The sequence below is a fragment of the Clinocottus analis genome, unplaced genomic scaffold (assembly GCF_023055335.1).
Source record: "Clinocottus analis isolate CAN_PGR_092001 unplaced genomic scaffold, fCliAna1.0.p SCAF_27, whole genome shotgun sequence".
NCBI lineage: Eukaryota > Metazoa > Chordata > Actinopteri > Perciformes > Cottidae > Clinocottus > Clinocottus analis.
This window is the reverse complement of record NW_027176009.1, coordinates 1200824-1227500: the sequence shown is the minus strand read 5'-3', so window position 1 is coordinate 1227500 and position 26677 is coordinate 1200824. Positions and strand designations below refer to the sequence as shown.

Genomic DNA, 26677 nt, shown 5'->3' with positions numbered 1-26677 from the left:
GGAAAAGCACAGATGTAAATCATGAAATAAATGACGAGTTGAAGCCATTTTCTACCACTTGTGTCTGTTTGGCTACACCGGTGATCACAAGCAGTTTCTAAACACATTTTCAGTGCCGAGATAGTCGCAAGTCGGTTGCTCACGTCGTCTCAGTAACCGGGAACATGGACCGCGGTGTGATGGCCTTTTTGTCCAACTCGCTCCAGCAGGTCAAGAATGAAGACAACAAGCAGAAACTGCAGAGGAGAAAGGTAACGACCCACTTGTTAAAAAACAACGATGTACTGTTTTCCACTGTCTCACTGGACACTTGCCCGCTCTGTTGTGATGTGATCCTCAGTCACTAGTTTTGGTTCGATGTTTGATTTCAGGTCCTGAAGCTGCACCCAGTGTTGGCTCCGGTCAAAGTGGCTTTAGACATTGGCAGGGGAGCCACTATGGAGCTGAGGCAGGTAAGAAACATCGGTTGAGAAACATGTATTAATCATCAATAAGACACATCGGTTGAGAAACATGTATTAATCGTCAATGATTAATACATGTTTTTAAATCTTGATTAAATAAATACATATCTAAAAAGTGAGTCATGTGCTGTGTTTTTTAAGCGACTGTGATAGGATCAGCACTAAAATAATTTAGTTGAACTTGTTTGCGGTTTAGGCAATAGTGAAAGGAGATGAAAGAGTTTTTGATTTTTTTCCGTAGGTTTGTGAAGGGCTGCTGCAGGAGTTAATGGAGGCTAAGATTTCTGCGTGGCCTGGGTATCTGGAAACTATGCCAACGTCAATGGAGCAGCTAAACGCAAAGTAAAGTGCAGTTCACTGTTGCAATAGAAGCAAAGTTGCTGATTAGGAGCAAATCATCTCTGGATGTGTGGACTGACGTGTGTGTTTCTGTGTCGATGCATTGTAGGTATGACGAGATGGGAGTGCTGTTCACTGTGGTGATCAGCGAGAACACGCTGGAGAGCGGCCTCCTTCAAGTGCGCAGCAGAGACACCACCGTCAGAGAGACCAAGCACATCTCGGAGATCAAGAACTTTCTCTCAAGATACATTTCTGCGACCGACATCTGAATGGACCCTTTTGTTTTGGCAACTAAAAAGAAAGTCTAAATATTGCGGAATTAAGAAATTTTTCTTCAGACCAGAGCATTTAATAGAAATTAGTCTGTTCCAGAATTACTTTTGGCTCCGTGTGAACTCTGTGTGGTTAGGTATATTTTGCTGATTGATGGCAATTCTGTACCTCATTTTTTTTAATTGCAGTAAACTATTTTTGTTTACAGCAGTTTGAAGAAGATGTGTGCATGTTGCTCAAAGTTTATGTGGACACATACTTATGGCGCATGTACCCCCAGTTTTGTATTAGGTATGACCTGAGGACATCCTACAGTCTCTCTCGGTTCTTCCAAAGCAAGTAGGGGGATCAGTGCATGTCTCACTGTCTGAATTTTAACAGGGTGGTATTTACATGATTGGCGACAGATTGTGATCAATGGTTTGCTCAGGTTTCTGTCTCCCTTTCTATTCAAATATACAGTGTCTCTTAAAAATTCAATTGTTGTTAGTGTGTTTGTTATTGTCCTTGTGCTACCTGTTACTGGTCGTATATTAATTGATCATGAATGTGCCACGTGTTGATCAATGTTTCTCTTGAAGTTCAAAGATCATTCTTGACCCAAAAAAAAAAGTCTGACCTCACCAAGTCCATTTTGTAGTTGTTCATGAGCTTTCAATCATATTAAAGTATCTTCATCACATTTCAGATATCTCTACACTATCCAACAGCGACTTTGAATTAGTAATATTCATCTGTAGTCATACCAGACAGATGGTTTATCATACATATAATGCTTAATAGTGGGTTATTTATCACTCACTTTGTCATTATAGATAATATGTTGCTGATCAGTGCCCTCAGTGATATGAACTATTTTGTCCAATTGGGGATTTTGTTCTATTTCAGTGGCATCCGTTAATGTGCATACTTCAATCAGCAAATGATGTACGTCTTCATGGGAGCTCTTCCCAAGATTTTCCTGTGGAGGCAACACTGCACCGTTTAGTGACAGGAACACACCATAAACTGTCCGACTGGGACACTCACTAAATCTCGCGAGATTTGGCTATAGCGTTGCCCCTCCCTCCGCCGTCATTGGTCGCTTGTTCTCCAGCTTACTGAGCATGTGTATGCGCCGCTTAGCTGCTAGCATTTAGAGATGGCCTCAGACAAGCAAAACGACGCTAAACTATCCTCTGTGGATGAAAACACAAAGAATTCATCGGATGGAGGACTTGGACTCGAGAGTATCCTTCACAGCACCAGACGTGCAGCAACGGCTTTGTTGTCGCTTCAGTTGACGTGTGTCGGGCTCAGGAACCGACGGTAGCTCGCGAGCTAGCTCGGTCATAGTATCACGTTAGCTTGCGTTATTAGGCGACGTGTCACACTGAAGCAGGCTGTCAGTCCTGAAAAGCAGATTAATTTCGCTTGTCTCAAACTTTGTTTTACAAGTCCAAGGATACATACATACAGCAGGGATGTCGGTTAACGTGTTGTAACGGGTGTAACCTCTTGAGTTTCAGGAGCAGCTCACTGACGTCGACGTTTCTGCAACATATCACAGCGCCTCAGTCAGACTTTGTGTCCAGGGCTGGCATACTAGAACATGAATGACAATTGGACTACTGTGTGTATGTGGTGATAAAGATGAGGTTTTTCCTTAACATTAATTCGCAGTTTTGCAAATAATCAAGGAGTCCCAGCAGCAGCATGGTCTCAGACACGGAGACTACCAGAGATACCGGTGAGCTGTGCCCCGTCATGCATCCCCATCATACTTATTATAATAACTGGACGGTCTGTGGTGAACTGTCGAGTATTGTATTTCTGTTCACATAGAGATGTGCTGTTTGTTCATGATTACAAGCCATTCATTGGCCATATGTTAGCTTTTTGAATAAATTGATGTTCAACGTCCTCCATATGACATTATTGTTTGTTTTTTTTAATTCCTGTTTATTTTGCAGACAAAATCCTTGTTTCGTGCACTAAAGAAACTGTTTGCATATGGACACCTTTGCTACCATATGGCTCACACAAGACTGGTGTACAAATGGCTATTAATACTAAATTAATTAACTGTACAATCAGCCTAATGCAGTCAAATACACAGATTATACTGTCTACTACTAATAGCTCAAAGTGTGTTAATTAAGAAAGAAAAGGCCAAATCTTCCTTGATTTAGGATATCTTTTCAAAGCCATTGAGAAAAACCAAGATGGAAATGTACCCATGAGTGTTATTCATGTAATGTAAACATCTTTGGGTGACTGTGCAGGGGTTACTGCTCCCGAAGACTGCGTCGCCTGCGCAAGACTCTTGGTTTTAGGATGGGCAACCGACACAAGTTCATCGGAAAGAAAATAACGGTTGAAATGATTTCCGACAGCAGGTGAGGAATGAAAAGTCTAAACCTGACATTCATGTGTAGTTAGCTGGCTGTTATTGAAGAGCTTCATACTCAGTAAAATAAACACAACTCTTGCTTGCACATCACACAGGAGTTTTTTCCATTGCTATTACAATGCGGTGCTCTTTATCTACAGAAAGGGTTCTTAACCTCTTGTAACTTAATGCCCAAAATGACACATAATGGATCAGTTTGTTAAATAATTGAAAAAAAAGTGATTGCAAAAGTGATTGCAAATTTTAAAAAATCAACATTACATTTTTTTTTTGTTTCCTCATATTTAAAACAACTGGTCATTGAAATTATGCTTTGTTTGACCAACTATATATTTATAGTAAGTAAGTAGTGTGTGTGTTTGTTGTTTTTATTTGTTTGAATTCTTGAGCCCTATTAGATGTAAGCATAACCAAAGTTTGTAACTTACAAAAAATCAGTGGACCCACCAGTGGGTCCCAGCAAACTGGTATCAAATAGCTGATCTTCATAAGACACGAGTCTCCAACTGGTTTGGTACACCTCACTGCTAAACCACAGAATTACACTCAACTTTGTTATGAATATATTTGCTCAAGACACATTTCTAACTATCAACTTTGGATATAAATTGTGGAAATGTGCTACCAAGCAACTGACGCAGTGACCTTCCCTTCTTCAGGTATCTGTTGCTGGTTTTGATGGAGGCCGAGCGTGCATGGAGTTACGCTATGCAGCTGAAGCAGGAAGCTAACACAGAGCCCCGTAAGCGCTTCCACCTGATGGCACGACTACGCAAGGCTGCCAAGCACAGCGAGAAACTGGAGAAGCTCTGTGAGAGCCCGCGCGTTGACGCCAAGACCAAACTTGAGGCGCAGGTACAAAGTCATCATCAACCTGCTTTAAGACACACGGCACAGGTGTAAAGAATAATGGGCGTTCATGTGCTCGGAGATCGCAAGCCCTCAACTGTCAAAGTGTTTTTAACTCGAGACACATCGCCCTTCGCCTCTCCTTGGTTTTGATGGACGCTTGTTTCAATGTTTGAAATGAAATTACTAACATTGTTACGCTGTGTTACAGTTAGCAACAATCACATTATTTCACAACAGCCACTAATAAGAGCTTGTGTTTATAATTTCAGGCCTACACTGCATACCTGACTGGTATGGTGGAGTTTGAACTGCAGGAGTGGAAGCTCGCCATGGAGGCCTTCAACAAGTGCAAGTGAGTTTTAACGTCACTGCAGTTTCTGAATACTTTGGCAGAACGTTTCAGGAAATTCTAAACGACCCCATTTTGATCTTGTCAGGACCATCTATGAGAAGCTGGCCAGTGCTTTTACAGAGGAGCTGGCAGTTCTGTATCGCCAGCGTGTGGACGAGATATCGCCCAACATCCGCTACTGTGCTTACAACATTGGTGAGTAACACACATGGGGGCAAGGGGCACTGTATATAACTGTCTTTCTCTTGCTATGAAGGATAGGTTTACAGACTTTCTCTCCACACCCACACCATCTAACTAGATATTTTTTTCTTTCTAATTGCAGGTGACCAGAATGCCATCAATGACTTGATGCAGATGAGACTGACTGGAGGAGGAGGAGGCATGATGGCCGAGAAACTGGAGGTGAACAAACGGGAGTTGAATTTGTATCATCAGTTGTCGTTCATATACTGGCGAAGCCTAATATCATGTCAAGCTCTAGCCAACACGCACATTTGCTCCTCAACTTTAGTCTCAATAAAAACATTTAAAAAAAATATACAATTTTAAACAATATTGAATATTCAGTGATGGAATATGTTGTCACTCCTGTGGTTCAGATCATTTAATGTTTTAAAAAACACTTCATACATTTAAAAAAATTTCTCCACAGGCCCTGATCACTCAGGCAAGAACCAAGCAGGCAGCCACCATGAGCGAGGTGGAGTGGCGAGGGCGGTCGGTGCCCGTCAAAATCGACAAGGCCCGCATCTTCCTGTTGGGTCTGGCAGACAATGAAGCCGCTATCGCTCAGGTCAGTATATTGAGTAACTGCTTTGTAGCGTTTTAAAACAAACTGCCCTGCACTCGATGAGAAGACGTTGTTAGCAGCTCTTCATATCATCACATGCCAGCGCTTAAAAATACATGATAGAAATGTTCCTATTAGGGCTGTGCGGTATGGCCAAAAATTTATATCACGGTATTTTGCAAGATTCTGGCAGTTTCACAGTATTTTTTTCCATCGGTGCCAAAAAGGATCGCCACCGTAGTTGTTCACTGCTTGCTGGTCAACTCGCTCTGGTGCACAGCTGTAATGACTGTTGTCGCTCAGGTACAGCTCTTTCTGTGTAACTCTATTGCGCAAGAGACTCTCTCTCCTGTGCGACGGAGTTTCATGACAAGTGGGCGAGCTGTACTCAGCAAGCAGTTCAGCGATGTAAATATAATGTACAACCATGACTAAAGTTTGAAACCTGACACTTAAGTACCTCAGACCGCTGCGCCTTCAGCTGTGAGCTGTGAACATTACATTTTGCACCGGTATGACAGTATGTGAAAAAATTTTACCTTATGGAAATTTTAAATCGGTATACCACACAGCCCTAGTTCCTATGATCTAAAGCCCAAATGATACCGACAATATGTGGGATGTTAATTTTATACCCATGTCCACATGCTTCTCAAAATACACGGCTGTGTTCATAGATACACGCCAGAAAACATTCGACCGGAATTCATTTCTGTTTTGTCAAGGGTGAATTATCTTTAGTCCAACTCGGCCTTGTTGCTGAGATGGCTCAGTATTTGTTGGTGTGCTGCTTCTTCCTACGGCAGACTAACGACCGCTTTTTTTTTTTTTTTTTTTAAATATAGGAAGCATATCATTTGTTGTGTCCCATTTTTGGAAGGAAGAGCAATGTCCCCTCTTTTTGTTTCCCATCAGCTGGCTACTTGGGGGCTTTGTAGTGGGCCTTACTTGGAGTGTTTTGGTGTCTGTTTGGGAAGGAAGTGCCTTTTTCCCCGTCAGGACAATCGAGAACTGTAATCGTTAAGATCTCAACAACATCCTTGTGTTAGCCCTCAAATTCTCAATACTTCTGTGGTGCGGGGGTCAATCATACTGCCTTTCTTAGATGAAAAGTCTCTTTGTGGGTGTTTGGCCCAAGTTTTAGCAGGACATCTCCAACAGTCCATGTTACATTACATGTTATTTAGCTGACACTTTTTATCCAAAGCGACTTACATTGTTGCTCAATACACGGTAGACACAGCAACAGGGAGCAATTAGGGGTTTAGTGTCTTGCTTAAGGACACAACAACATGGACTAGCCGAGTCGGGGATCGAACCACCGATCCTCTGATTGAAAGACGGGCATGCTAACTGAGCCACAGTCAACCATGTGGTTCCTTAAGCTTCCAGTAGGTAGCACTCTCCTCTTTGCAGTCTCATGTCGCCTCACTGCCACCACAGCTCTCCTCTTTCTTTTTTTTTATGCCAGAAGGCTCAGGACGCCGTGCAGACACACCTGTCACACACCTACGTCCACTCAGGGCTGTGGCATGCAGCCTCTCTCATCGCACGACTGCATTCTGTGCATTTCAGCCCACACCTGAACACAGGGCGACACCCAGCAGGTCTCTGGATGGATTGGTGTTATCATCATTAAGCAATTTTCTGTTTCAAATGTGCCCTTTTGGGGCTCAACTGTAGCATTAGTCCATTCATTGTTAAGCTAATAGTGGTTGTAACTGAATGCGTGGCATTGCTTTGTAGCTGAATTACTGCCATTCTTTGTTGTTTTTAATAATTTACATTATAAGATCCTATCCTCATCAACTGTCTTTGAGTGACAGTTAATGTTGTAAAATGAACACGTCTTGGGTGCTGCTTGTCCCAGATTGTGCAAAAGAAAGTCAAGAGTATTTAATACAAACTGGGGACAGGAAACGCCATATTGGGCCATACATCAGTCCTAGTGGAGGCGCTCTGTCCACTCCTCCCTCTAATCGGTTTATCTGTCGAGCCCTCCCGCTGAACAAGAGAGGATGCTCGACGGGTTGAGCAGGTCATGCAAGGCGTTGCTCGGGTGTTGGAATGAGTGAGCGGCATCAAATAACACCAGCCTCCTGGGTGGATGAGAGCAGTGTCTGTGTGGCCTGTCTGTTTTCACCACGAGGAATTTCCTCGTAACATTCTTCCCGTTTTTCTTTCTTTGAGATTTTTGTCCCCTCTTTGAAGGTGAATAAGTGACAGTAATGTCATTCATAAAGGTGGTAAACAACTTCTTGTTTGATATGTATCAACATGTCATAAATTGCTTACATTTAAACCAAACCGACATCTTTAAATATGAACGTATGTCCCGTAGACATTGGAGACTAAGATCTCTAACACAGGCCTATTGTATGTCTGTCGGTAAAAGATCAATCCTGGCACGCGCAAAGATTTTAACCCTGAAACTCCAGAGGGTGAAGATTGCAGAGGAGTTATGAGCAGGAATGTACTGACAACCTGTCGGCCTACATACCTGTACCTTTTCCCACTTGGTCACAGTCGCTGAAACTGTTGCTCTTTGCTCTACGATTTCTAAATGAATGAAATAGTTGTTTGCATGGCTGAGTTTTATTTTTATTTGCGCATGTATAATTTTAATCGGGAGGAAAGTGGTTGTGAGGGTCCAAGATCATATATTGAAGCCTTAAGTGTCTACATAATTAATCCTTAATCCTTTAATTTTAAAGATTGTTTTGGTGAACTCAGAATAGAGGCAAAGTCCCGCCCCTTCCTGTGGACCTCTATGGGGCCTTTTTTCAGAATATAATATGGCTTCCTTTTTTTATCCTATTCTGAGTTGAGCCATGATTTACGCATATATTGGGCATATTAAAGGATCATTTTGTGAGAAATTAAATGATGAAATGACTACACACCTAAAAGTGAGATTTCTTGCTGAAGTTTTGTGTGTTTATAACCAGATTTACTTGCACCAAAAAAATGTGTCTGGTTCATCGTTTGTTTCCCTGCTGATAAAGGGAAGTGATAACTTTACAAATGTACATCTGAAACAAGGTGCCATTGTGGACATTGGAAGAGGCGTGGCCGCTCTGTGGGGCATAACGTTTGACCCTGTTCCTTTCTACGGGCTACAGTTCAGTTGGCTGTCAACTTTTTTTTTTACAGTTTCTTCCCCATTCCTCTTTGAAACTGGTTTGCATAGTTTCATGATTATTTTTTTTAACTTTAAATCTTTCTTCACCCTTTTTTTGTTATCTCACTGTAACAGAATTGATTGCACCATGCAAGTGTTTAGAGGGGTGGGGATTAACTAATCAGACCTGGTTGATCAGTATCAATGCTGAAGCAGTCCTTGTTGTGCAAAGTGACCAGGAATGAACACATTTAACCATTTAATGTAGTTTTCTGGTTTGCTTTTGTTTTCTGTAGTGATCCTTTAATGCATAAACTAGTATTACTCATAGTACACAAATGTTTCCTGGTTGTGTTTTATAATAAATTTGAACATGAGGACAATATTATTTGACTAAGAAACGGGAGGTGTTTCTTGATTCATAGCCACTCTGTTCCACCATAGGTGTTGATTATTGTTTGTGTTGTGCAGACGGCTAACGAGGAGACCAAAGAGCATCTTTATGAGACTCTGCTGGCCGAGTGCAGAGACACAATCCAGGCTGTGAGAGAGGAACTCAAGAGCGAAACGGTAAGATGCTGCAGGTTAAAAGTTGACATAGTTTGGTGAAGGAGAGGGATGTTTGTATTTTTAACTGACAGTTGAGTCATCAGTTTGATTTACAGCTAACTAGCTAAGCTGAGACTGACAAGAATGGGGAGGAGAGTTTAAATCATTGAATTATTCCTTGTCTTTGTAGAAGCAGCGAGAGAGGAGCTCTGATGGAGACAGCAGCAAGGTATCCAACCTGCAGTTCCTGCACAGGTAAAAGAGAAATTGTTCTTGAAACGATGACTTCATTTGTGAACATTTTACGACCCATCTCATGCATGACCCCATAGCTTGTTGGGTAATGCGTACCCAACAAGTTATGGTGAGCGGAAAAAATAAAAAAGCAGGTTCCCGCTTAGCTACAACATCAATAAGGACATCTCCTACGGGTGCCCCGTAGGAGATGTGAAGGCTTTTTGATTTGCGCCAACGATATTCAGTTTGTCAGACGTTGCAAAGTAACGTAAGCAACATACCCAGGCCGAAGCGTAAACATTTATTTCCACCCTCTGATGTTTCTCTCATGTGTCGCCTTTATAAGTGAATAATAAACGTGATGTTGGTCTCCTCCACCAGTTACCTGACCTACATCAAGCTGTGTACGCTGGTGAAGAGGAATGAGAGCATGGCCCACACTCTGCAGGCGAAACTGAAGGAACCCGAAGCCGACGAGAGCAAGAGAGGGCCCCGTCCACAGGATCTCATCCGCCTCTATGACATCATCCTGCAGGTAAAAGTCTGGACATTCAGTATGTGGGGATCTTTGTAATCGGATGCTTTCGCATGTATTGACGAGATGAAACACATGTTTCTTAGCTCATAGTGTTAACTTTTTAGATGCATTAATTGTCCATCATAGCAGAATATATTTTAGTTAAAATAATAGGTCAGAAAGTTGTTATCATTTGCCAGTTGAGTGATAATTTAGCTGATCCGTGTTGTGGCTTAATTTGACATTTTGCCTTGTCCGACGTCACTTCCTTTTCAAAGTGTTCACTCGCCTTCTGTTTCCCCATCACGTCACTAACCTTCCCCTGCTTGTCCGGCTCAGAGTCTGGCTGAGCTCTCCACCCTGCAGGGCCTGGAGGATGACCACACCTTCCAGAAGGAGGTGTCCCTCAAGACGCTGGTCTACAAGGCCAACAGGTCAGACCCAGTTATTAGTTTGACATCCTTCAGCCCACAATGTCTTACTTACTCTTGCGGTTGCTGCCTACTTGTGTCCATGTCTTTTTGTTTCGTTAGCGTGTTGTTAATGTGTTCGTCCCCTCTGAACTCCTCACAGGTGTTTCTTCATAGCTCAGTCGTATGTGCTGGTGAAGAAGTGGAGTGAGGCATTAGTGCTGTATGAGAGGGTGCTGAAATATGCCAAGGAGGTGCAGTCCAAGACCAAGAACCTCAACAACAGCCTCAAGGTTAGTCGTACTAACAATCCATCATGAAAAGGTCCACTTACACACATGTCAACATAAACGCAGCAAAATAGAAATTCTGAATGTATTCCACAGAGGTTGCTCTGGTTTTGAAAGATTTTGTTGTCAAATAAGTCGCAGTGACAATCTGTACCAGAAACGTCCCCGTTGTATCTGTTTCCACAGGATCTCCCTGACGTCCAGGAGCTCATTGCTGAGGTCAACGCTGAGAAATACTCTCTTCAAGCTGCAGCTATTTTAGGTGAGAGCACCTTTTGAACTGACCGTTATCCACTCATTTGTTTTTTATGGCGAGAGAACCCTTTTAGTCCGGCCTCTTTGTTCTGACTGGTTCTGTGTACTACCCTTCAGCAATGTGTTTGTGTTTCAGACACTGAGGAGACCGCTGAAGTTCCCTCTCAGCAGCAGGTCAAAGACAACACGGTAAGAGAACAAAATCAAGAGACCCGCCTCAAATGAATGATAAATATAGTCTTTCATCGTGGAACAAAGCAAATTCATCATGGAAACAGCTTTTTGACTTATTTGAAAGAGAAACGTCCTCAAAGATCTTTTGATCTTATGAAAGTACACACAGGAAGTGACACAGTAAATATTGTAATGACATGCGTGAGACATTGTCGTTCAAACAATCTGCAAAACTTGATGTTGTCAATGGCACACGTGTTCATAAAATTGTCCGTTGACATGTTTTTACTATTTTTAGCCTGTTTCTTCTCCGGTAGGTGCAACAACAGCTTCAGTCCGTGTTGCAAATGTAACTCATACAGTTAGGCTTCTGTTGTACTGGCGACCCATCGGCCAATTATCCAGCAACACGTGTAGAACATAGAACAGCTTTATTGTCACTTCAGCACGTTTCAGCAGCGATTTAGTTGTTCTATATTTTATGTGTTGCGTGGACTTGTGACTTTTTTATAAAGGTTAGGAGTATCTTTGCCTGATCTCTGAGTTTATGATGATGGTGTGCACTTCTTCTCCTTCATGCAGCCCCTCTGCAACCGCCTCGAAGTTTTCCGCCTCGAACCGGCTCTCGTGGGAAAGCAGCCCAATTTGGTCCAGTTCCCTCCCGACTTCCAGCCAATCCCCTGCAAGCCCCTGTTCTTTGACCTTGCTCTCAACCATGTGGCCTTCCCGCCCCTGGAGGACAAGGTGGAGCAGAAGGGCAAGGGCGGTCTCACCGGCTACATCAAGGGCATCTTTGGCTTTGGCAGCTAAATTGATCCCCCGGGCTTTGGATTCAACAGGAGCGCCACAAAGGTCCCGAGTTCATCAACAACAAGCAGCCTTTGGGCGGTCGATAATTAGAATAATTAAAAATACTTTTATGTTTTGATTTTTTTTCTTCTTGCCTAAGTGCAAGATGGGTGGAGTTTGAAGCTCTAAAGGAAGGCGAGGAAGTGATCTGATCAATTTCAAGTAGCAATACGACTCAAATTCACCTGCCACCTTCAGTGACTGCATCAGGCAGTAAGGCCGCCTTACTTTGAGCCGTCTGGGTCTTTCAGGTTTTACAGGTTGCCATGCCATGTCTGCAGCTACTGCCAAGTTGTCAATCTCACGATCCCGTCGGAGCAAACAAAACCACTTAGGCATCATTAGTAGTGTTTATTTCTTCTTCTTTTTTCACTGTCATGTAAGCGCCTTCATTTAATTTCGTCAGCTTTTTTCTTTATTCGAGAGATGTTTTCAGCATCTTTTTTTTAAACATAAAACTTGCAGCTACTTTGACTTCAAAAACAAACAAAGTAGTGCTTATCAAATGTAGTTCAGCCAACTGAAGCTGTTTTATCAATCATCATGGTTTTCAGAAGACTTCTGCTGCGATCCAACGCTTCCCTCCACCTCTGCTTTGGATTCTCCTGCTTTTTTTTTTTTTTTTTTTTTTACTGTGCATGAATTGTTTTTTTAATTTGTCAACTACAAGCTACACGGGTCATAATGTATATGTGGTCCTGTATGACATAAGGCACCAAAAGTGCCATCATGTGAGAGGAGCATCCAACTGCTTCAACCCGTCTAGATGGAAGCGCAAGTCGCCATCTTTAACACCCCTCGCTGTGTCACATTTTCTACAAAAGGGCCCGCTCGCTAATGACTGTAAGCAGATCTTAACACTGTAATCAATTCATGTGTTTGTTTGTTTGTTTTATTTTCATTTCATAAAAATCAATGTTGTCTGAGAGCAGTCGACATTAGTGAATGGGGGGAAGTTTTTAGCAGCCTTTCATTCTCACAACTACGGCTGTTTGTTCGTCATGAGTGGGACTTGAATGTTTTCATCAACGACGACATGTCTATGGTTATTCTGTGACTATAAAAACCTTTCGTGATATATTGGTTGCCAGTCATAATGGCCACATCAAAGCGACTCATTTCCTCTGATCCTTCAGGGACCTTGTTTGCCTGCGAAAGCTAGTTAAACACGAGCTGGAGGATTGGTTCAGTGTCACACTTTCACTCGAACGTTACACTGTTATGCTTACTATTTTTTTCTATCAATGTGTTTGCTTTTGTTTTTTTTTCTTCAGTGTTTTTCGTTAAAAAAATTATAATGGAAGTGCTGGAGCAGTTCCAGCATTTTTCCTCGATTTGGCCTGGAAATTAAACCGTTAGGATCAATATTTGTTGGAAACATAAGTGGAAAGAGAAATTACCTGATGAAAAATGTATGATTTGATCTAATTTCCAGACCTATGATTAAAATATATTTGCACCAAAGACTGATCTCTTGACTTTCTTTGTCCACTTCTGTTCTCTTGAAACTAATTTCAAAATTTCAGAGAAGGGTCGTGATGGAGGAGAAAAAAGTGCTTTTGATTGTCGCAGCAGCTGTGATTTTGTAAGAATTACTGTTTAAAATGCCACAGTTAAGAAAATAAAAATGTCTGATTGGGGTAAGGAGGTGTGTGACTGTTCTCTTGTACCTCTGTCTTGGGTGTGTTGGGATGCCTTAGCAGGGTGTGTGTGTGTTTAGGTTTACTTTGCGTCCGTGCATCTTGATTGAATAATAGTAAAGGTGTGTTTAATATTCAAACCATCTTCATCTTGCAAATTACTGTTTCCCCACTTACATGAACTAACACACACAAGGCATCTCTACCTGATGACTTATTGCTGCCTGTCACATTTTTTCAATACACTCATACCTCTGTCTCTCCAGGATCACACGTGCTCTGCTTGAATTGACTGAAGGCATTTAATGAGGTGGAGATAAATGTTTATGTAGAACAAATACAGATAGTACACTATCACTAATGTCTTTTCTCTATTTTCCCATCTTTATTATAAATTAACTGTTCGAAGATGAAAATGTCCAAGATTCAGGATGAGCATTACAGCTTTTGTAAGATTGACTTTTGAAACCAGACAACCGTGCTGTGTGTGTGTGTGTCTGCTGTGTGTAGCTTAGTAAAACACTGACACACCCTCATTGTGTTCACCTTTGTTGTTTCCTCTCACTTTAAATGCTAAGAATGTTTTTTGTGACTGTTAACTACCGTACCAACATGAATTTGAGCTCGTTATTTATCCCTTCTGAATCACAGCTATCTTTAGCTCTGTGGATGGTAAATGGACTGTACTTTTCTAGTCTTCTGACACCTCAAAAGGCTTTAACATGAGTCATCATTCACAGGGGCCACTCGTACATCAGGGGTAATTAACATTCACACAACTACAGGAGCAACTTGGGGTGAAGTGTCTTGCCCAAGGACACATCAACACGGAATAGCGGAGCCGGGGATCGAACTGCTGATCCAGGGATCCTCTGATCCAAGGAAGATCCTGCTCTACCATTGTCACAGTGATAGACAGCGACAGGCCCGTTCAATATGAACCAGTGCTGCGTAGAATTGCTCAGTGGCCATCGCCTTAAAATGCATGCCGGTTAGATTTGAGTCCGACTTAATCCGACGTCATGCACACGGTGTCAATGATAACCTCACGAGAAAAAAAAAGCAGTCTTTAACCTCTCGAGCCAGGCATCACGCCTGGCTTTGGCTATAGATCAAAGTGCTAGTTGGTATCTCGACTTAACAACAAACATAAAATGATTGTTGGCTACGACCGGAAACCACAGGATAGATTGCAATTCATTTGGTTCAGATATTCAGGTAGTCCTCAAGGTGAGGTGTAAAACTTTTAAATTCCCTGCATTCATCGCGCTTTCAACAGGTCAAATACTCTCTTTGTCCAATACGTTGTGTTATGACCAATAATTTAACTGATTACAATACCAGGGAATTGCAGATTTTAACATTTCCATTTATCTGGACACTTTCTATCCACGTTGGCTTAAAGGTGAAGACAAATTATTTTCTTCGGCAGCAGTTGAAACAATACCACCTTAAGGGCTCTTTAGTAGCTGTTCTGGAGCTTTCAATCTCATCAAAAATGATTGAAATGAAAAAATAAAATGAATATTTCATCTGGACTTTTAACCCAATGTGCACAATCGGGCATTAAAGGTCATCCACAATGTTGGTTAAACATTATCTGCCGAGGAAGACCATGTGTTTTGATCAAAAGCTCCTAAATGGACCTCGTGCTGGGACTATCTGGCCCAGATCTTTCCTAAAATATGTTCAAATGAAATATACAATATTTGATAAGAAGCTGTTTCGTGGTGTATGTAGGAGCTGAATGTCCCTCCACATACATCTCCAAGCAACAGACAGAGTTTCTGTTTTTCCAGACCAGTGGACGCACCCAGAGAGAGACTCTGGATGACTGGCCAGATCAAAAATGTGCTGTTCCCCACTCTGATGCAAAGAAAGCTGCCCAGCTGCATTCCTCGCCATGATTTCCTTTCGTTGACAGGCGGCAGAGAGACGCCCTGATCCTGAATGACTCGAGTCTGTAGATACGCCACATGGGACTTTGTAATGTATGGAGGTGTTTTTTATTGTCAACATTGTCTTAACACGTGCCTCTTCTATAAGGTGAAGGGACGTAACTCGCCTCTTTCTCTGCCTGCACGCCGTCAGACACTTTCCTTTGTTGACTGTATACTGTGCGTCCGTGAGCTTATCTGTCAGGGCGAATGAAGATGAGTTATAACAGAGCAAGTCACAGCAACAAGAAGACTCATGAAATGTGAAGTTGTAAGTAATCATATTAAAATGTTTTAACAGTACAATTAGACCCAAACCTGATGAGAATTTGAAAACAAAACAGGATGTATGAGGGTGAACACAAAGCTGACTGATGAGCCGAACTTTGGTGCCTCGTTTTTAAAAATACATTGTGTGGAACTGGGGAAAAAAAGGAGATGAAGTGATGTTGGAACCCGCCATGAATAAAGAACTGTGTGGTGATAAACATTAATTTGATGCTATATTATTTCTTGCAATGGGTGTAAAAGAAGAAAATGAGGGGAAAGGGGGAAAAAAGGGATTGCCATAATATGCTGCAGTTAAAGACACTTTTGCAAAATGACAGGTCAGGAGTCAGTTATTAATACTATTTAAATGAAGAAAAAAAACAACATTAAATGGCCCATATCCCCCAAACTCCTCGTTCGGGGGAGTTCATAGGAATCTCCACTTACACTTGCTTTACAAACAAAAATATAACAACGTGATGCTACGTCCACCTCTTATGTACAGTCCATATTGGCTGACCACCTGGTGAAAGACTTTTGACACAGGTAATGAGGAGCGAGAGAGAGAGAGAGAGAGAGAGAGAGAGAGAGAGAGAGAGAGAGAGAGAGAGAGACTTCAAGAATGCATTGCCCCTGCAGCCCCATGACCGATGCATTAGTGGTAATTGACGGGTCACTGCTCCCCTGCCAGAGACCTCAGAGTGTGTCAGGGCCCAGGTGAAAAGGAAAGGGCAGGGCTGAGAGAGAGCGCAGGAAACAGGTCGGTCCAGTATTCCTACACCAGGTGGATGTCTGGGTGGTGACACACCCGCTAACCTGTCTGGGAGGAGCTGCCAGCGTCAAACCCTCTGCTGACGTGAGTATGTGTTTGAGGGTGTTTGAGAGCAACCAAAGACAGAGGAGAGACGAGTGGGAGCCACAGGGTGAGGAAGACAGGGACGAAGAAGGAGTAAGAGAGAGAGAGAGAGAGAGAGAGAGATTTGTTTTTGCTTGACCCCACGCGACCTCCAGGATGTTTAAGAAAAAGGAGAGTAAGGACTCGGGCAAGATAAACAAGTGAGTTTTTGTCCCAAGGACTTTATGAGTGTAATGCATGTATGAACACTGTATCTCGGTCATGGCACCCCTCCTCCGGTTCCTCCCCAGGCCAGGACTGTGTCATGTTTCCTGTGCGTGCTGTTGTCCTTGTTCCCTCTCAGCGTTGCCCTCCTTTTGCGTTGAAATGTTTGCTCGGGCAGTTTCTCCACCGAGCCAAGGTGAACCCTCAGTGATGGTGTGAAAGCAAGCGAGGTGTTTGTCAGGCTGTTTGCAGGTCCCGCAGGCCAGGTATACGTTGTAAACATGTGGTGGGACTGACGAGAGGGGAAACCAGTGAAAACGACTCAAGCTGGAAGTCACAGAGGGAACAAATCTCATCAGCTGTTTTTAATCTGCACAGGCCTTCAACAGATCTGAGTCGAGACTTGCAAATCTGCGTGTGTGTGTGTGTGTGTGTGTGTGATGTGGCTGTTTGGTGTAGATAAATATGTGTCGCTCACACAGTACATGTTATAAAGCTGTTGGATGAAGAAGGCTGGCTGCAACTTCATGAAGAAAAGTTGCTTAAAAAAAGCTTAATTTGATGTGAAATCGTGGATCAAACATAAGGAGACAAATGTTCAGCGTCAGTCGTAAAGTGTCAGTCGTAAAGCTGCTGATGTCACCGCCGGTGAAGAAAAGACAACTTCATTTCCCGAAGTAATGATGAGAACCGGTTGGATTCGAGGGTCTATTCTCAAACACGATGTGATTTATTGACACAAACGTCATTCGAACACATCGTGTGTGACGAGGCCACCAGTTTGTCCGCGAGACGCATTCAGCTGCCGACGTGATTCACACATTCCCCCTTTTCTGTCCCTGTTTGATGTCACAATACTGACGCGGCTTCACGGGCGAGGTGGTGACCAGGTGGTTTCACCCGTCTCCTGCCCTGCACATGTTGTGTGATTGCCATGTGTGTGTGAGGAGGGCTGGGCAGTAAGTACTGCTCAGCTGGTTTCTTTCTCTCAGGAGGGCGTTGGTTCCCAACTGTCCTTTACAGAGCGACACAGGACATGTTGCTCCCTGAAGAAGTTTCCATCACCAATTAAAGCAATAAAGACAGTAATAAATAGGGCTGCGACTAACGATTATTTTCATTATTAAGTCACATTTGAATTTGTTGTTTCAAATAATTGATTTCATGTTCCGTTTAATTGTCAGAAAATCCATTGCACAATTTCCCAGAGCCAATTTTTAGTATTTAAGTATTTTTATTATTTTTTTCTAAATGAAAACACCCTGCAACCCCTTAATAGGATAAGCGGTTTGGCTAATGGATGGATGATAGAAAACAGAGAAAAACAGCAAATAGTTCATATTTTTCATAGAATAAATTATTTTGATCGTTAATCGCTAATTAAACTTGTCGTTGATTCTTTTTCTATTCATCGTCAAGTCGATTATCAGACTCAGCTGAGAGATGAATCAATCATTAGTTTTGTTGGTTTCGTAAAAGAACTGTCAGCATTTAAAGTCAACTGTTCCTTCGTGGCTATCAATGGGCAGGGTGGAGCTTTTAATTAGCATATTGTAATTGAATGACATTCCCCTGTGTGGTGTCGTTGGTGCTGAACCTGCTGAGGATACCTCCAGCAGCTTTGGGCTGCTTTCAGCCTCTTTTAGCCCCAAAATCCAACACAACTGAATCCTACTACCACAAACTGGGAGCTGGGATGCGATTTTAAAAGTTGTACCTGAATCAGGGAGTGGTTTGTGGTACAAGTTTTGTGATCTTCCACCTTGCTGACTAAATGCTGGCCAGCCCTTCTAAATTATGCGGGTCGTCCAGTTATTCCACTTTCAAGTCAAATCAGCTGTACCTGCTTGCCGTTCACGAATGGAACCAAACATGAAGTCCCTTTTAGCGATCAATGTTTTAGTGTTACCATTGAGTTCACTGAGCACACAACATTGAACATAGCAATACAGCTAGAGTGCTGGTTGAAAGAAGTGTTTTAAAACTCCCACCGCAGCAGCGTTTAACTACTGTCAGCTGTTGTGGACACTCACTCCGCACCCCAGATCAGAGAAAAGACACCGAACCAGACTGACCCGCGTGTCCCCAGCTGTGACCTGACGCTCAGCTCCTTTGTGGATCCTGAATGTGATAAATCGCGACCTCCACGGTGGACCACGAAGGTGTCATGGACCATGTGTCACTATTCTTTTTTCTTCACCAAAAGAAACCGCCTTTATTTAGATTCTCAAGCTGTCTCACATCAGAAAAAGGAAGAGACCCTTAATTGAATGACAGATTCTTCTAAAAAATACATCATTTGGTTTGCTTTATTGTCAACGTCTTACTTGCCTCATGTCAGACTTTGACTTTGTCGTCCACAAACCTTAATCAAGAATATTCCCATGATTAGAAAATAAAGAAGCTTTTTGATTTATTCTCAGAAAGCAAACAAGGTATGAAAATAATCAAAGACACCCCACGCAAGAACAGGTGTACATCACGCATGAATATCACACGTCTTCATTCATCCATTCTCTGCTGACTCATCAGGGTCCTGGTCCTCATTGTCTCGTTGTTTATCGGTTTGCTTGCAGAGAAAGCAACATGTCACTGATGAGGCTGTCCCAGACAGTTCAACAAGTGCTCATTTGGCTGATATGGGGAAATGTGCGTGTGCGTGCGGAACATACCTGTCGCTCCTGCTGAGTGAGCAGGAAGAGGGAGGCCATTGTCAAAGCGGCTGCAGAACCAGATCAGCATGCAGCTCAGTGAGTCAGGGCAGAAAGAGGAACTCTGCATTCCTCTGTCGCTCCATTATTTACGAGCGCTGCAACAGCATTCATGCCGCCCCAAATCTAATTTACAGGACAGTTGCTTACTTTGGTCAGAGAGACATGACTTTGTACTTCGAGGTACAGCTCGGGGATGTGGGTCAATTAACCAGCGAGCTCCTTGCCAACATTCGTTTGGTCGGTGTTACACACCGTCCTTTATTATTTCAAAGGTTTTGGTGTGAAAAGAGTCCCGGCAGGTTGTAAAATCAGCCCCGCAGCTCAAACACATTTGGGGAGAAGAGTTCAACGTTAAACGTCTTGTCCGATGTGTCGGAGGAGAGATACCTGTGGGGTCTTTTGTGCAGCCAACGTTGCATGTTGTGAAGATTTTTTTTACACAAACTTGCAGTACATTTGCCACACCTGGTGCTGGAGAGCGACTTGCAGAGTGAAATGCGGGGTGGAAACAATATTAAATACAGCGATAATTGAATCCTGCAAGTTGCTCTTAAATGGGACGCCAGTTCATAACTTGACTTACTGAGTGAGACTACAAAGTTCACCACAATCAAAGGTTTGAACAGCTCCTCTAACGTCGCTTCTGGTTCAGTCTCATTGGATTTCTCACCTGTTTGCAGATGATTTGATTTGATTTGCATCCACTGGATTGGAATCACCATCATGTGTGATCTTCATCCTAATCCTCTACTCCACGTCACGCATACACTTCTTGTTTTTATGAATTCATGTAGAATTATAGGTATAGTTCATCCTTCAATGTCACTGCGCGCGTTTTGTCGGGTTAGGTTTTTTTTTTTTTAATCAAATGAAATGCTGAGGTAAATCTCGATAACGCGTCTGTCCTGTGCTCGTGGCTTCATCTGTGTCCTCCTCCTCCTCCTCCTCCTCCTCCTCCTCCTCCTCCTCCTCCTCCTCCTCTTCGCCTTGCAGGGCCCAGGCCAGCAGCTTGACCTTGCTGGTCGCCCAGATGCAAAAGAATGCCGACACAGTGGAGAAAGACATCCTCAGGTCCGAGGATCTGCTGGCTGTGGTGAGAACACGCACTGAACGACAAACGCACACAAATCCATTTTACCGGCAGCCCTCGAAATGAAGGAACTGTTGTCTACTTCCATCAGGATGCGGAGAATGATAAGAAAGAGCTGCCCTTCCAGCACCAGGCTGAGATATCAGACAAGCTGGGCGAGGCTGAGGGCCTGCTGAAGGACCTCTTCCTGGATGTCGACAAAGCCAAGAAGTCCCATCATCCTCAAGCCAGAGAGATAGAGAGCGAGTGAGTGGATACAACATGATAGATAGATAGATAGATAGATGGATAGATGGATAGATAGATAGATAGATAGATAGATAGATAGATAGATAGATAGATAGATAGATAGATAGATAGATAGATAGATAGATAGATAGATGCAAGTGAGGCATTATCTAATGCAAACTTTTGATGAATTGAGGAAAAATGTACAGATGCAAATAGACAAAGTAGTAAAATAAACGTGTGTTTTGGATCTCTCCACTAGTCTGAACGAAGGCGTGTTAAGGAAGCAAAACAGTTTATCAGTGCATGATACAAAAGCATTTTTGCCTGTGGCATCTTGTCTCGAGAGTCTGACGTTTTACAAGATGGTTTACAAATCAAATTAAACTGGACAAGTCTCTCCTCACTTTCATGTGTCGAAAAATTACGTAGTCTGCGTTCATTCATTTGATTATTTCACATTGTATCCCAGACTTTAGTTTTCAATAAAGAAACACCTCTTTATTTCTTTGCATCTCTTCTCCAGCGTCCTCCTCCTCCACGAGCGCTGGTTGAAGGACTGCGCCTTCTACCGAGACATCTTCGAGCAGGTTGACGACGTGTCGCGGATGCCCCGGATCGACTGGGGGCCGGTTTTCAACGACAAACAAGTGCGTATAATAACACTGAACATTTTGAGGCAGTCTGCCTAAAGGATGAGAGGACCCAGGACTGATTGACCGGTAGCGTTGGCAGTACGTTATTGCCAACTAATCCCATAAAAAGATCAAAGCCAACAGTGCTGATATAGTATATATTAATAAATGAACCATGCTTCATAGTCTCCACCTCAAGCTGAGCGAGTTAAACGGCACAAATGACTAAAACGTGTTCAGCCTGGTGTGTTTTTTTTTTGGTGTCCACGTACCATTGACTGTGTCCGTCCGCTGTGCGCTCAGAAACTGGTGAACGTGGAGGAGTACGGCCCCAGCATGGCCGACCTGGAGAAGCAGGTCGCCGCTCACAACATCCTGCACAAAGAGGTCGAGGCCTACAACTCGCAGCTCTGCGTCAGCTCGGCGGGCAGCAAGGTCAACATTCATGGACATATTATTCTTTGTCTTCCCCGCAGCAGCTGATCCAAATCGTTTCATGCATTGTCTTCTTTAATCTCAATGAAAAATGGTCTTCAGCCGCTCACGAGGTCACGTCGTTGTCCGTTTTTCTTTTTCAGGAGAAATATCTGGAGCTGAAGAAGCAGTACAACAATTTACTGGTGAGTGGTGTCGTCGTACATTTTTGTTATTTGTATTTGAGTTGACATGAGTGAACATCTCTAAGGGGATTTTGTGAAATGTGTCATCACTTTTCTCTTTAAACAATATTTCCTTTTTTATCTTTAAGACACACATTTTATTTTCCTGTACAGTTCTTTGCTATATCATCTATAAAATATTAAATAATAGAATAAATGTTGAGCTCCTTGCCTCTTCTCCCTCACGGATACGCCATCTGAGTAATACGTCAAAAATACCGTTTGATTTTGAGCACACGTACAAACTCAGAGCTTCTCAGGTTTCATTGAGCGTTATTTCATTTCGTCTCAGGACAACTCCAAGTGGCGTCGGCACTACCTGAACAGCCTGTACGAATACATGCACGGCTGCAACAAAGAGCTGGTCTTCCTGGGGGAAGAGCAAGATAAGATCAAAAAGCAGGACTGGAGTGACCGCATGGTGGACCCCCCAGACGTCCGCAGGCAGTACGAGGTCGGTGAAACATTAACGGCGTAATTTAGTCTGGACTTGGATAACCGGGCATCTTAATAACCTGATTTTACCTCCATCAGAACTTCAAGAACAACAGCCTGCTGTCCCACGAGAACGAGGTGAACAAACTCCAGGACGAAGGAGAACGACTCATTGGACTGAAGCACCCAGCCAGTGACACTATTCAAGTACGTCACAGCTTTCTAAGTCAAAGGCAATGCCTTGAAGACCAACAGTCTTTCAACTTTATTACCTTTAAACTCATTTAAATTCCACTGAAATATTACGTCACACCTTCAGGCTCAGAGAGACGCTGTTCGAAACGAGTGGCAGAAATTCCTCAATCTCTGCATTTGTCAAGAGACACACCTGGACAGTGTGGAGGAATACAAGAAGGTAAATATGGGAAGACCGTACATCGCAAATTGTCACTACCGTGATCTGCGTTTGAGTCAAGTTGGTGTGGGAAGGCATTGAGGGTGAAGAAATATGTATTTGTGCTATTTTCACAGTACCAAATGGAGACTGAGCAGCTGTCAGAGACGTTGTTCAAACTCAACAAGAGCCTGGACCCCAATTCCATCAGCAAGAATAGCAACTCAGAGACAATGATGCAGCTTGAGGTACAAAGCAGCTTTTAGAGACCGAATCAAGGACTGCATGTCCATGCACACAACAAGTTGAACTTGCACCTCCCTGTGGGAACGAAAACACTCTGTAGCACCCACTTCTCTTATTGTGGAAGCCATATGAAGAAGTGAAAAGGGACACATTGGAAGCATTGTTGTATGTTACGCATTCAGTTCACACAAACAAAAGCATTGAAACGTTTCAACACTCTGCCAGTAGTATTGATGAGGTCTCTGCGTCTGTTCCCCACCAGGCCGAGGAGAACGCCGTGCAGAACAGCGAACAGCAGCTGGCCGACCTGAGGAGACGCAGCACAACCATCACTCCTCTGAAGCTGCGACGCAGCAACCCCAACAGATTGGTCACAGTGGAGGCCCTGTGTGACTGGGAGACAGATAAGGTGGATAAGGCCGGCCCAAACTGTCAAATATCCACAGCTGAGATGTGACAATTCAGGCGTTCGCTCATGTTTTCTAACCTTGTTTATTATCACCATGCAGGATTCTTTGGAAAGAGGTGAGAAGTTCTCCCTGAAATCTAACTCGGATGATAACTGGGTCGTAACCTCCAGTGCCGGGGCGACAAAAACCTTCCCGGGAGTTTGCTTCCAGATCCCTCCACCTGATCCCGACGCCATCGACAAAGTGGACCTGTAAGCCATGCAGGCTTGTGATATTCTGCAGCTACAACAAACATCAAACTGCAACAAACAACGCAAAAATATCAGTCGGTAATACTGTGTCTCTTCACTTACAATTCATTAGGTTGGGCGGTGAACTGACAGATATCAAGAAGAGAAGAACTGCTCTGGCGGCATCGCTGAAGAATCACAAATCCGAGGTCTCCAAGTCCCAAAAATCAGGTCATTGTCTATCAGTTACCGCAATATTCTCATTAGGAGGCATTGTTGATTCTTTAAACCATGATAATGATTTGACAACAGTCGCACAAATAGTTTTCATCTCAAGGCCACAATCAGACAAGGCAACTAATAGTGTCCCTGTTCCCTCATTCAGCCCCGGTGTCTTCCGCCCCGCCGGATCCCAAAGTGAAAGCCCTTTCTCAGCAGCTGGACAAGCTGGACGGTGACCTGGCCAGCGCTGAGGAGAGCATGCTGAGCCGCCTGCGAGCCCCGCTGAGCCGCTCCGACCCGGCCGGGGATCTGGCCAAGAGGCTGAAGGAACAGGAGGTGAGAGGACTGAAGTCACACACAACCCAGTTACTCATTTGATCCTTACTCACTGAAGCCAGGGTCGTTCCTGTTGGCATGTTCCTACCTTTATTCTCTGGGGGATTTCATGTCTGATATGTGATGAATGCCCTCTAGTGCTAGCATCTAAAGTATCTACATTTGTCCCTGATAGGAAGCTGCCAGGGCTCTGAAGGCTCTGGAGCAGCAGAAGCAGGCGGCTCAGGCGGACATGCAGCCCCTCCTGTCCAAAGACTCCAGCAGCACCTCCTCTGCACTGCCTCTCAAGCTGAGCGATGCCAACAACAAGTACAACGGCATCGCAGCACTCGCTGACCTCTACACCAACAAGTAAGTGTATCTTTGGATTTGGAAGTTGCTTGAATACAGATACACGAGGAAAGGGATTTGTATATTTTTCTGTCCTAGTTTAACAACTGCAAGTTGAAACCTTTCCCTCAATAGATGCAGTAAACGATCAACATTATTTTTTTATACTTGTACATATCGTATCTTTCTTTGTCGAGCTGTGCTACCATACCAGATAATCTCAGTCGGCCTCCACTTATCAATGCATGTATCCATTTTTTTTTTTTAGAGCTAATGCTTCTCTCAACCTGGAGGGTCAGATTAAGAAGGTGGACGGCCTCGTCTCTGGCTTTGAGAAAAATTTGAGTGACGACGGTCCAATCCCTGATGTGCCAAATGCAATCCAAGCCCGCACTGAGGACATTCGGGTGAGGAACTCTTACCTCGACCACATAAAAGATCATGCTCTTTATCATAGGTTTAACTTAGAGTTGACCGATTTGTAAATTGCGTGTCGTCTTTGTCGTATTTAGTTCCAGCGCAAGTCTGTGACGGCGGCTCAGGACGACATGAAGAAGCTAAGCCAGGATCTGGAGACCACGGAGCAGCTGTGCAGCTCTCTGCAGCAGGGCTACCAGGAGTACTGCCCTGACATCCGGCGCCAGAGAAATGAGGTCAAGCAGTTGCAGACCCGTTACGCCAATGTAAACAATCAGCTGAAGGAGAGGTGAGAATCGGACTCTGTCGCGTCGATGTACAGCCCTGTGTGTGTGTGTGTGTGTGTGTGTGTGTGTTCTGGTAGTTCCATTAGCTGTGATTTTTCAAATTTTGCCCACTTTTGTGAAATTGATTACTTTGTGGAGTTTGTAAGCAGTATAATAGTTTATACAACTGTACTGCTGTCTGTACATGAATTGAGATGTTTGTTTTGTTTTTCTCTTTGTTTATCTAAAGACAATTAATAAACAAAAGGGTTACGTTAATCATTTAAACTACATACAGAAAGTAAATACATTGACATAACCAGGCAAATATTTAAGCTTACTATACCTTCGATAAAGACATATGCCTGAAGGAAAAGACACAAAATAATTTGAATTAGAAAGCACTAAAAAGCAAAGCCTTTACAAAGTCTATTGTTTAATTTTCATATTGATTAATGATCTCAGGGAAAACATCTTACAAGAAGCTGCATCCAAGAACCAGGAGTTTCAGAGCACATCCCAATCCCTGAAGTCCTTCCTGGACAACCTGCCGCAAAACACCATAAACCACAACGATGATCTGTCTGAGGTCACTTCCAAGGAGAGCTCCCAAGAGGTACGCTGTGATTTATTGAAACTTATTTCACATTCTCTTTATGCAAATCTGTAAAATCAGCTGTGAGGAAATGATAGATGCTATGAATAACTAACAGTGATTAACGTCTATTAAACCTGTCAACACAGAGGGTGGTCGATGACCTGAAGAGGAAGGGAGATGACATGGACAGAGTGTCTGACCTGTCTCAAGACCTGCAGAGTCTCCTCAATGTAAGACTCAAATGGATTGTAACACAGTGTTGTAAAATATTAGTAAGGAACTAAATTGGTTATGTGAAAACTCCTGGGAAAACAAGCATATTTGACTGTGACATAGAATGACTCTGTGCTCTGAGCCTGTATCCTCACATCTGTGCAGGATTACGAGGTCAATGTGGACAAATACAACTGTGCACTAGAGGATGCTGGAGCCACTGTTGCTCAGAAACCTGCTATGATGACGCTGACTGATGCTGTTCAGAGAGAGGTAACAGTTAAACTCACAGGAACGTACATGTGTTACATTTATTAAACAATCGAGGTGGCTGATGGTTTGCCGTGTCTTTTGTTTATTGCAGGAAAAAGATCTGGTCAACCGCTATGCTGAAGCAACAGCTGAAAACACCCAACGCCAAAAACAGATGGGTCTGGCAAAGAATCTCATTGTGCAAGTAAGAAAGAACCTTTTCAG

General features: G+C 43.2%; 4 protein-coding genes across 6 annotated transcripts in view; 3 read left to right on the top strand and 1 right to left on the bottom strand.

Moving 5' to 3' along the window:
- polg2 (polymerase (DNA directed), gamma 2, accessory subunit) overlaps positions 1–1634 on the top strand; it is a 5689-nt gene extending 4055 nt beyond the window's left edge. Inside the window, exons 5-8 of one of the 3 annotated variants that reach the window (XM_068592432.1) lie at positions 210–251; positions 372–452; positions 706–806; positions 913–1634. In XM_068592432.1, coding sequence (XP_068448533.1) covers positions 210–251; positions 372–452; positions 706–806; positions 913–1075 — 387 coding nt within the window. In that variant the 3' untranslated portion in view covers positions 1076–1634. Of the gene's footprint in view, positions 1–113; positions 252–371; positions 453–705; positions 807–912 lie in introns of all 3 variants that reach the window. The other 2 variants (XM_068592431.1, XM_068592430.1) reach the window with 2 other exon arrangements.
- A 527-nt stretch (positions 1635–2161) lies between these two features.
- srp68 (signal recognition particle 68) lies at positions 2162–12533 on the top strand. The gene is made up of 16 exons (XM_068592637.1): positions 2162–2308; positions 2742–2808; positions 3344–3457; positions 4131–4326; positions 4593–4675; positions 4761–4870; positions 5001–5080; positions 5331–5471; positions 9061–9159; positions 9329–9393; positions 9757–9910; positions 10232–10326; positions 10466–10595; positions 10779–10854; positions 10984–11036; positions 11604–12533. Exons 1-16 carry the CDS (start codon positions 2221–2223, stop codon positions 11829–11831), a joined length of 1779 nt encoding a protein of 592 aa, XP_068448738.1. The 5' UTR covers positions 2162–2220; the 3' UTR covers positions 11832–12533.
- A 4118-nt stretch (positions 12534–16651) lies between these two features.
- The window catches only part of evpla (envoplakin a), a 13973-nt gene continuing 3947 nt past the window's right edge, over positions 16652–26677 (top strand). Inside the window, exons 1-21 of the mRNA XM_068592295.1 lie at positions 16652–16773; positions 20485–20584; positions 20673–20827; positions 21336–21459; positions 21748–21879; positions 22023–22064; positions 22396–22557; positions 22638–22745; positions 22858–22953; positions 23070–23180; positions 23441–23587; positions 23688–23839; positions 23952–24049; positions 24204–24376; positions 24552–24727; positions 24975–25113; positions 25219–25412; positions 25855–26005; positions 26134–26217; positions 26366–26473; positions 26565–26657. Of these exons, the coding sequence (XP_068448396.1) occupies positions 16730–16773; positions 20485–20584; positions 20673–20827; positions 21336–21459; positions 21748–21879; positions 22023–22064; positions 22396–22557; positions 22638–22745; positions 22858–22953; positions 23070–23180; positions 23441–23587; positions 23688–23839; positions 23952–24049; positions 24204–24376; positions 24552–24727; positions 24975–25113; positions 25219–25412; positions 25855–26005; positions 26134–26217; positions 26366–26473; positions 26565–26657 (2589 nt within the window). The 5' untranslated portion in view covers positions 16652–16729. The remainder of the gene's footprint in view (positions 16774–20484; positions 20585–20672; positions 20828–21335; positions 21460–21747; positions 21880–22022; positions 22065–22395; positions 22558–22637; positions 22746–22857; positions 22954–23069; positions 23181–23440; positions 23588–23687; positions 23840–23951; positions 24050–24203; positions 24377–24551; positions 24728–24974; positions 25114–25218; positions 25413–25854; positions 26006–26133; positions 26218–26365; positions 26474–26564; positions 26658–26677) is intronic.
- Positions 25913–26677, bottom strand: part of ten1 (TEN1 subunit of CST complex) — a 7405-nt gene continuing 6640 nt past the window's right edge. Inside the window, exon 5 of the mRNA XM_068592294.1 lies at positions 25913–25936. The gene's annotated coding sequence lies outside the window, so the exon portion shown is untranslated. The remainder of the gene's footprint in view (positions 25937–26677) is intronic.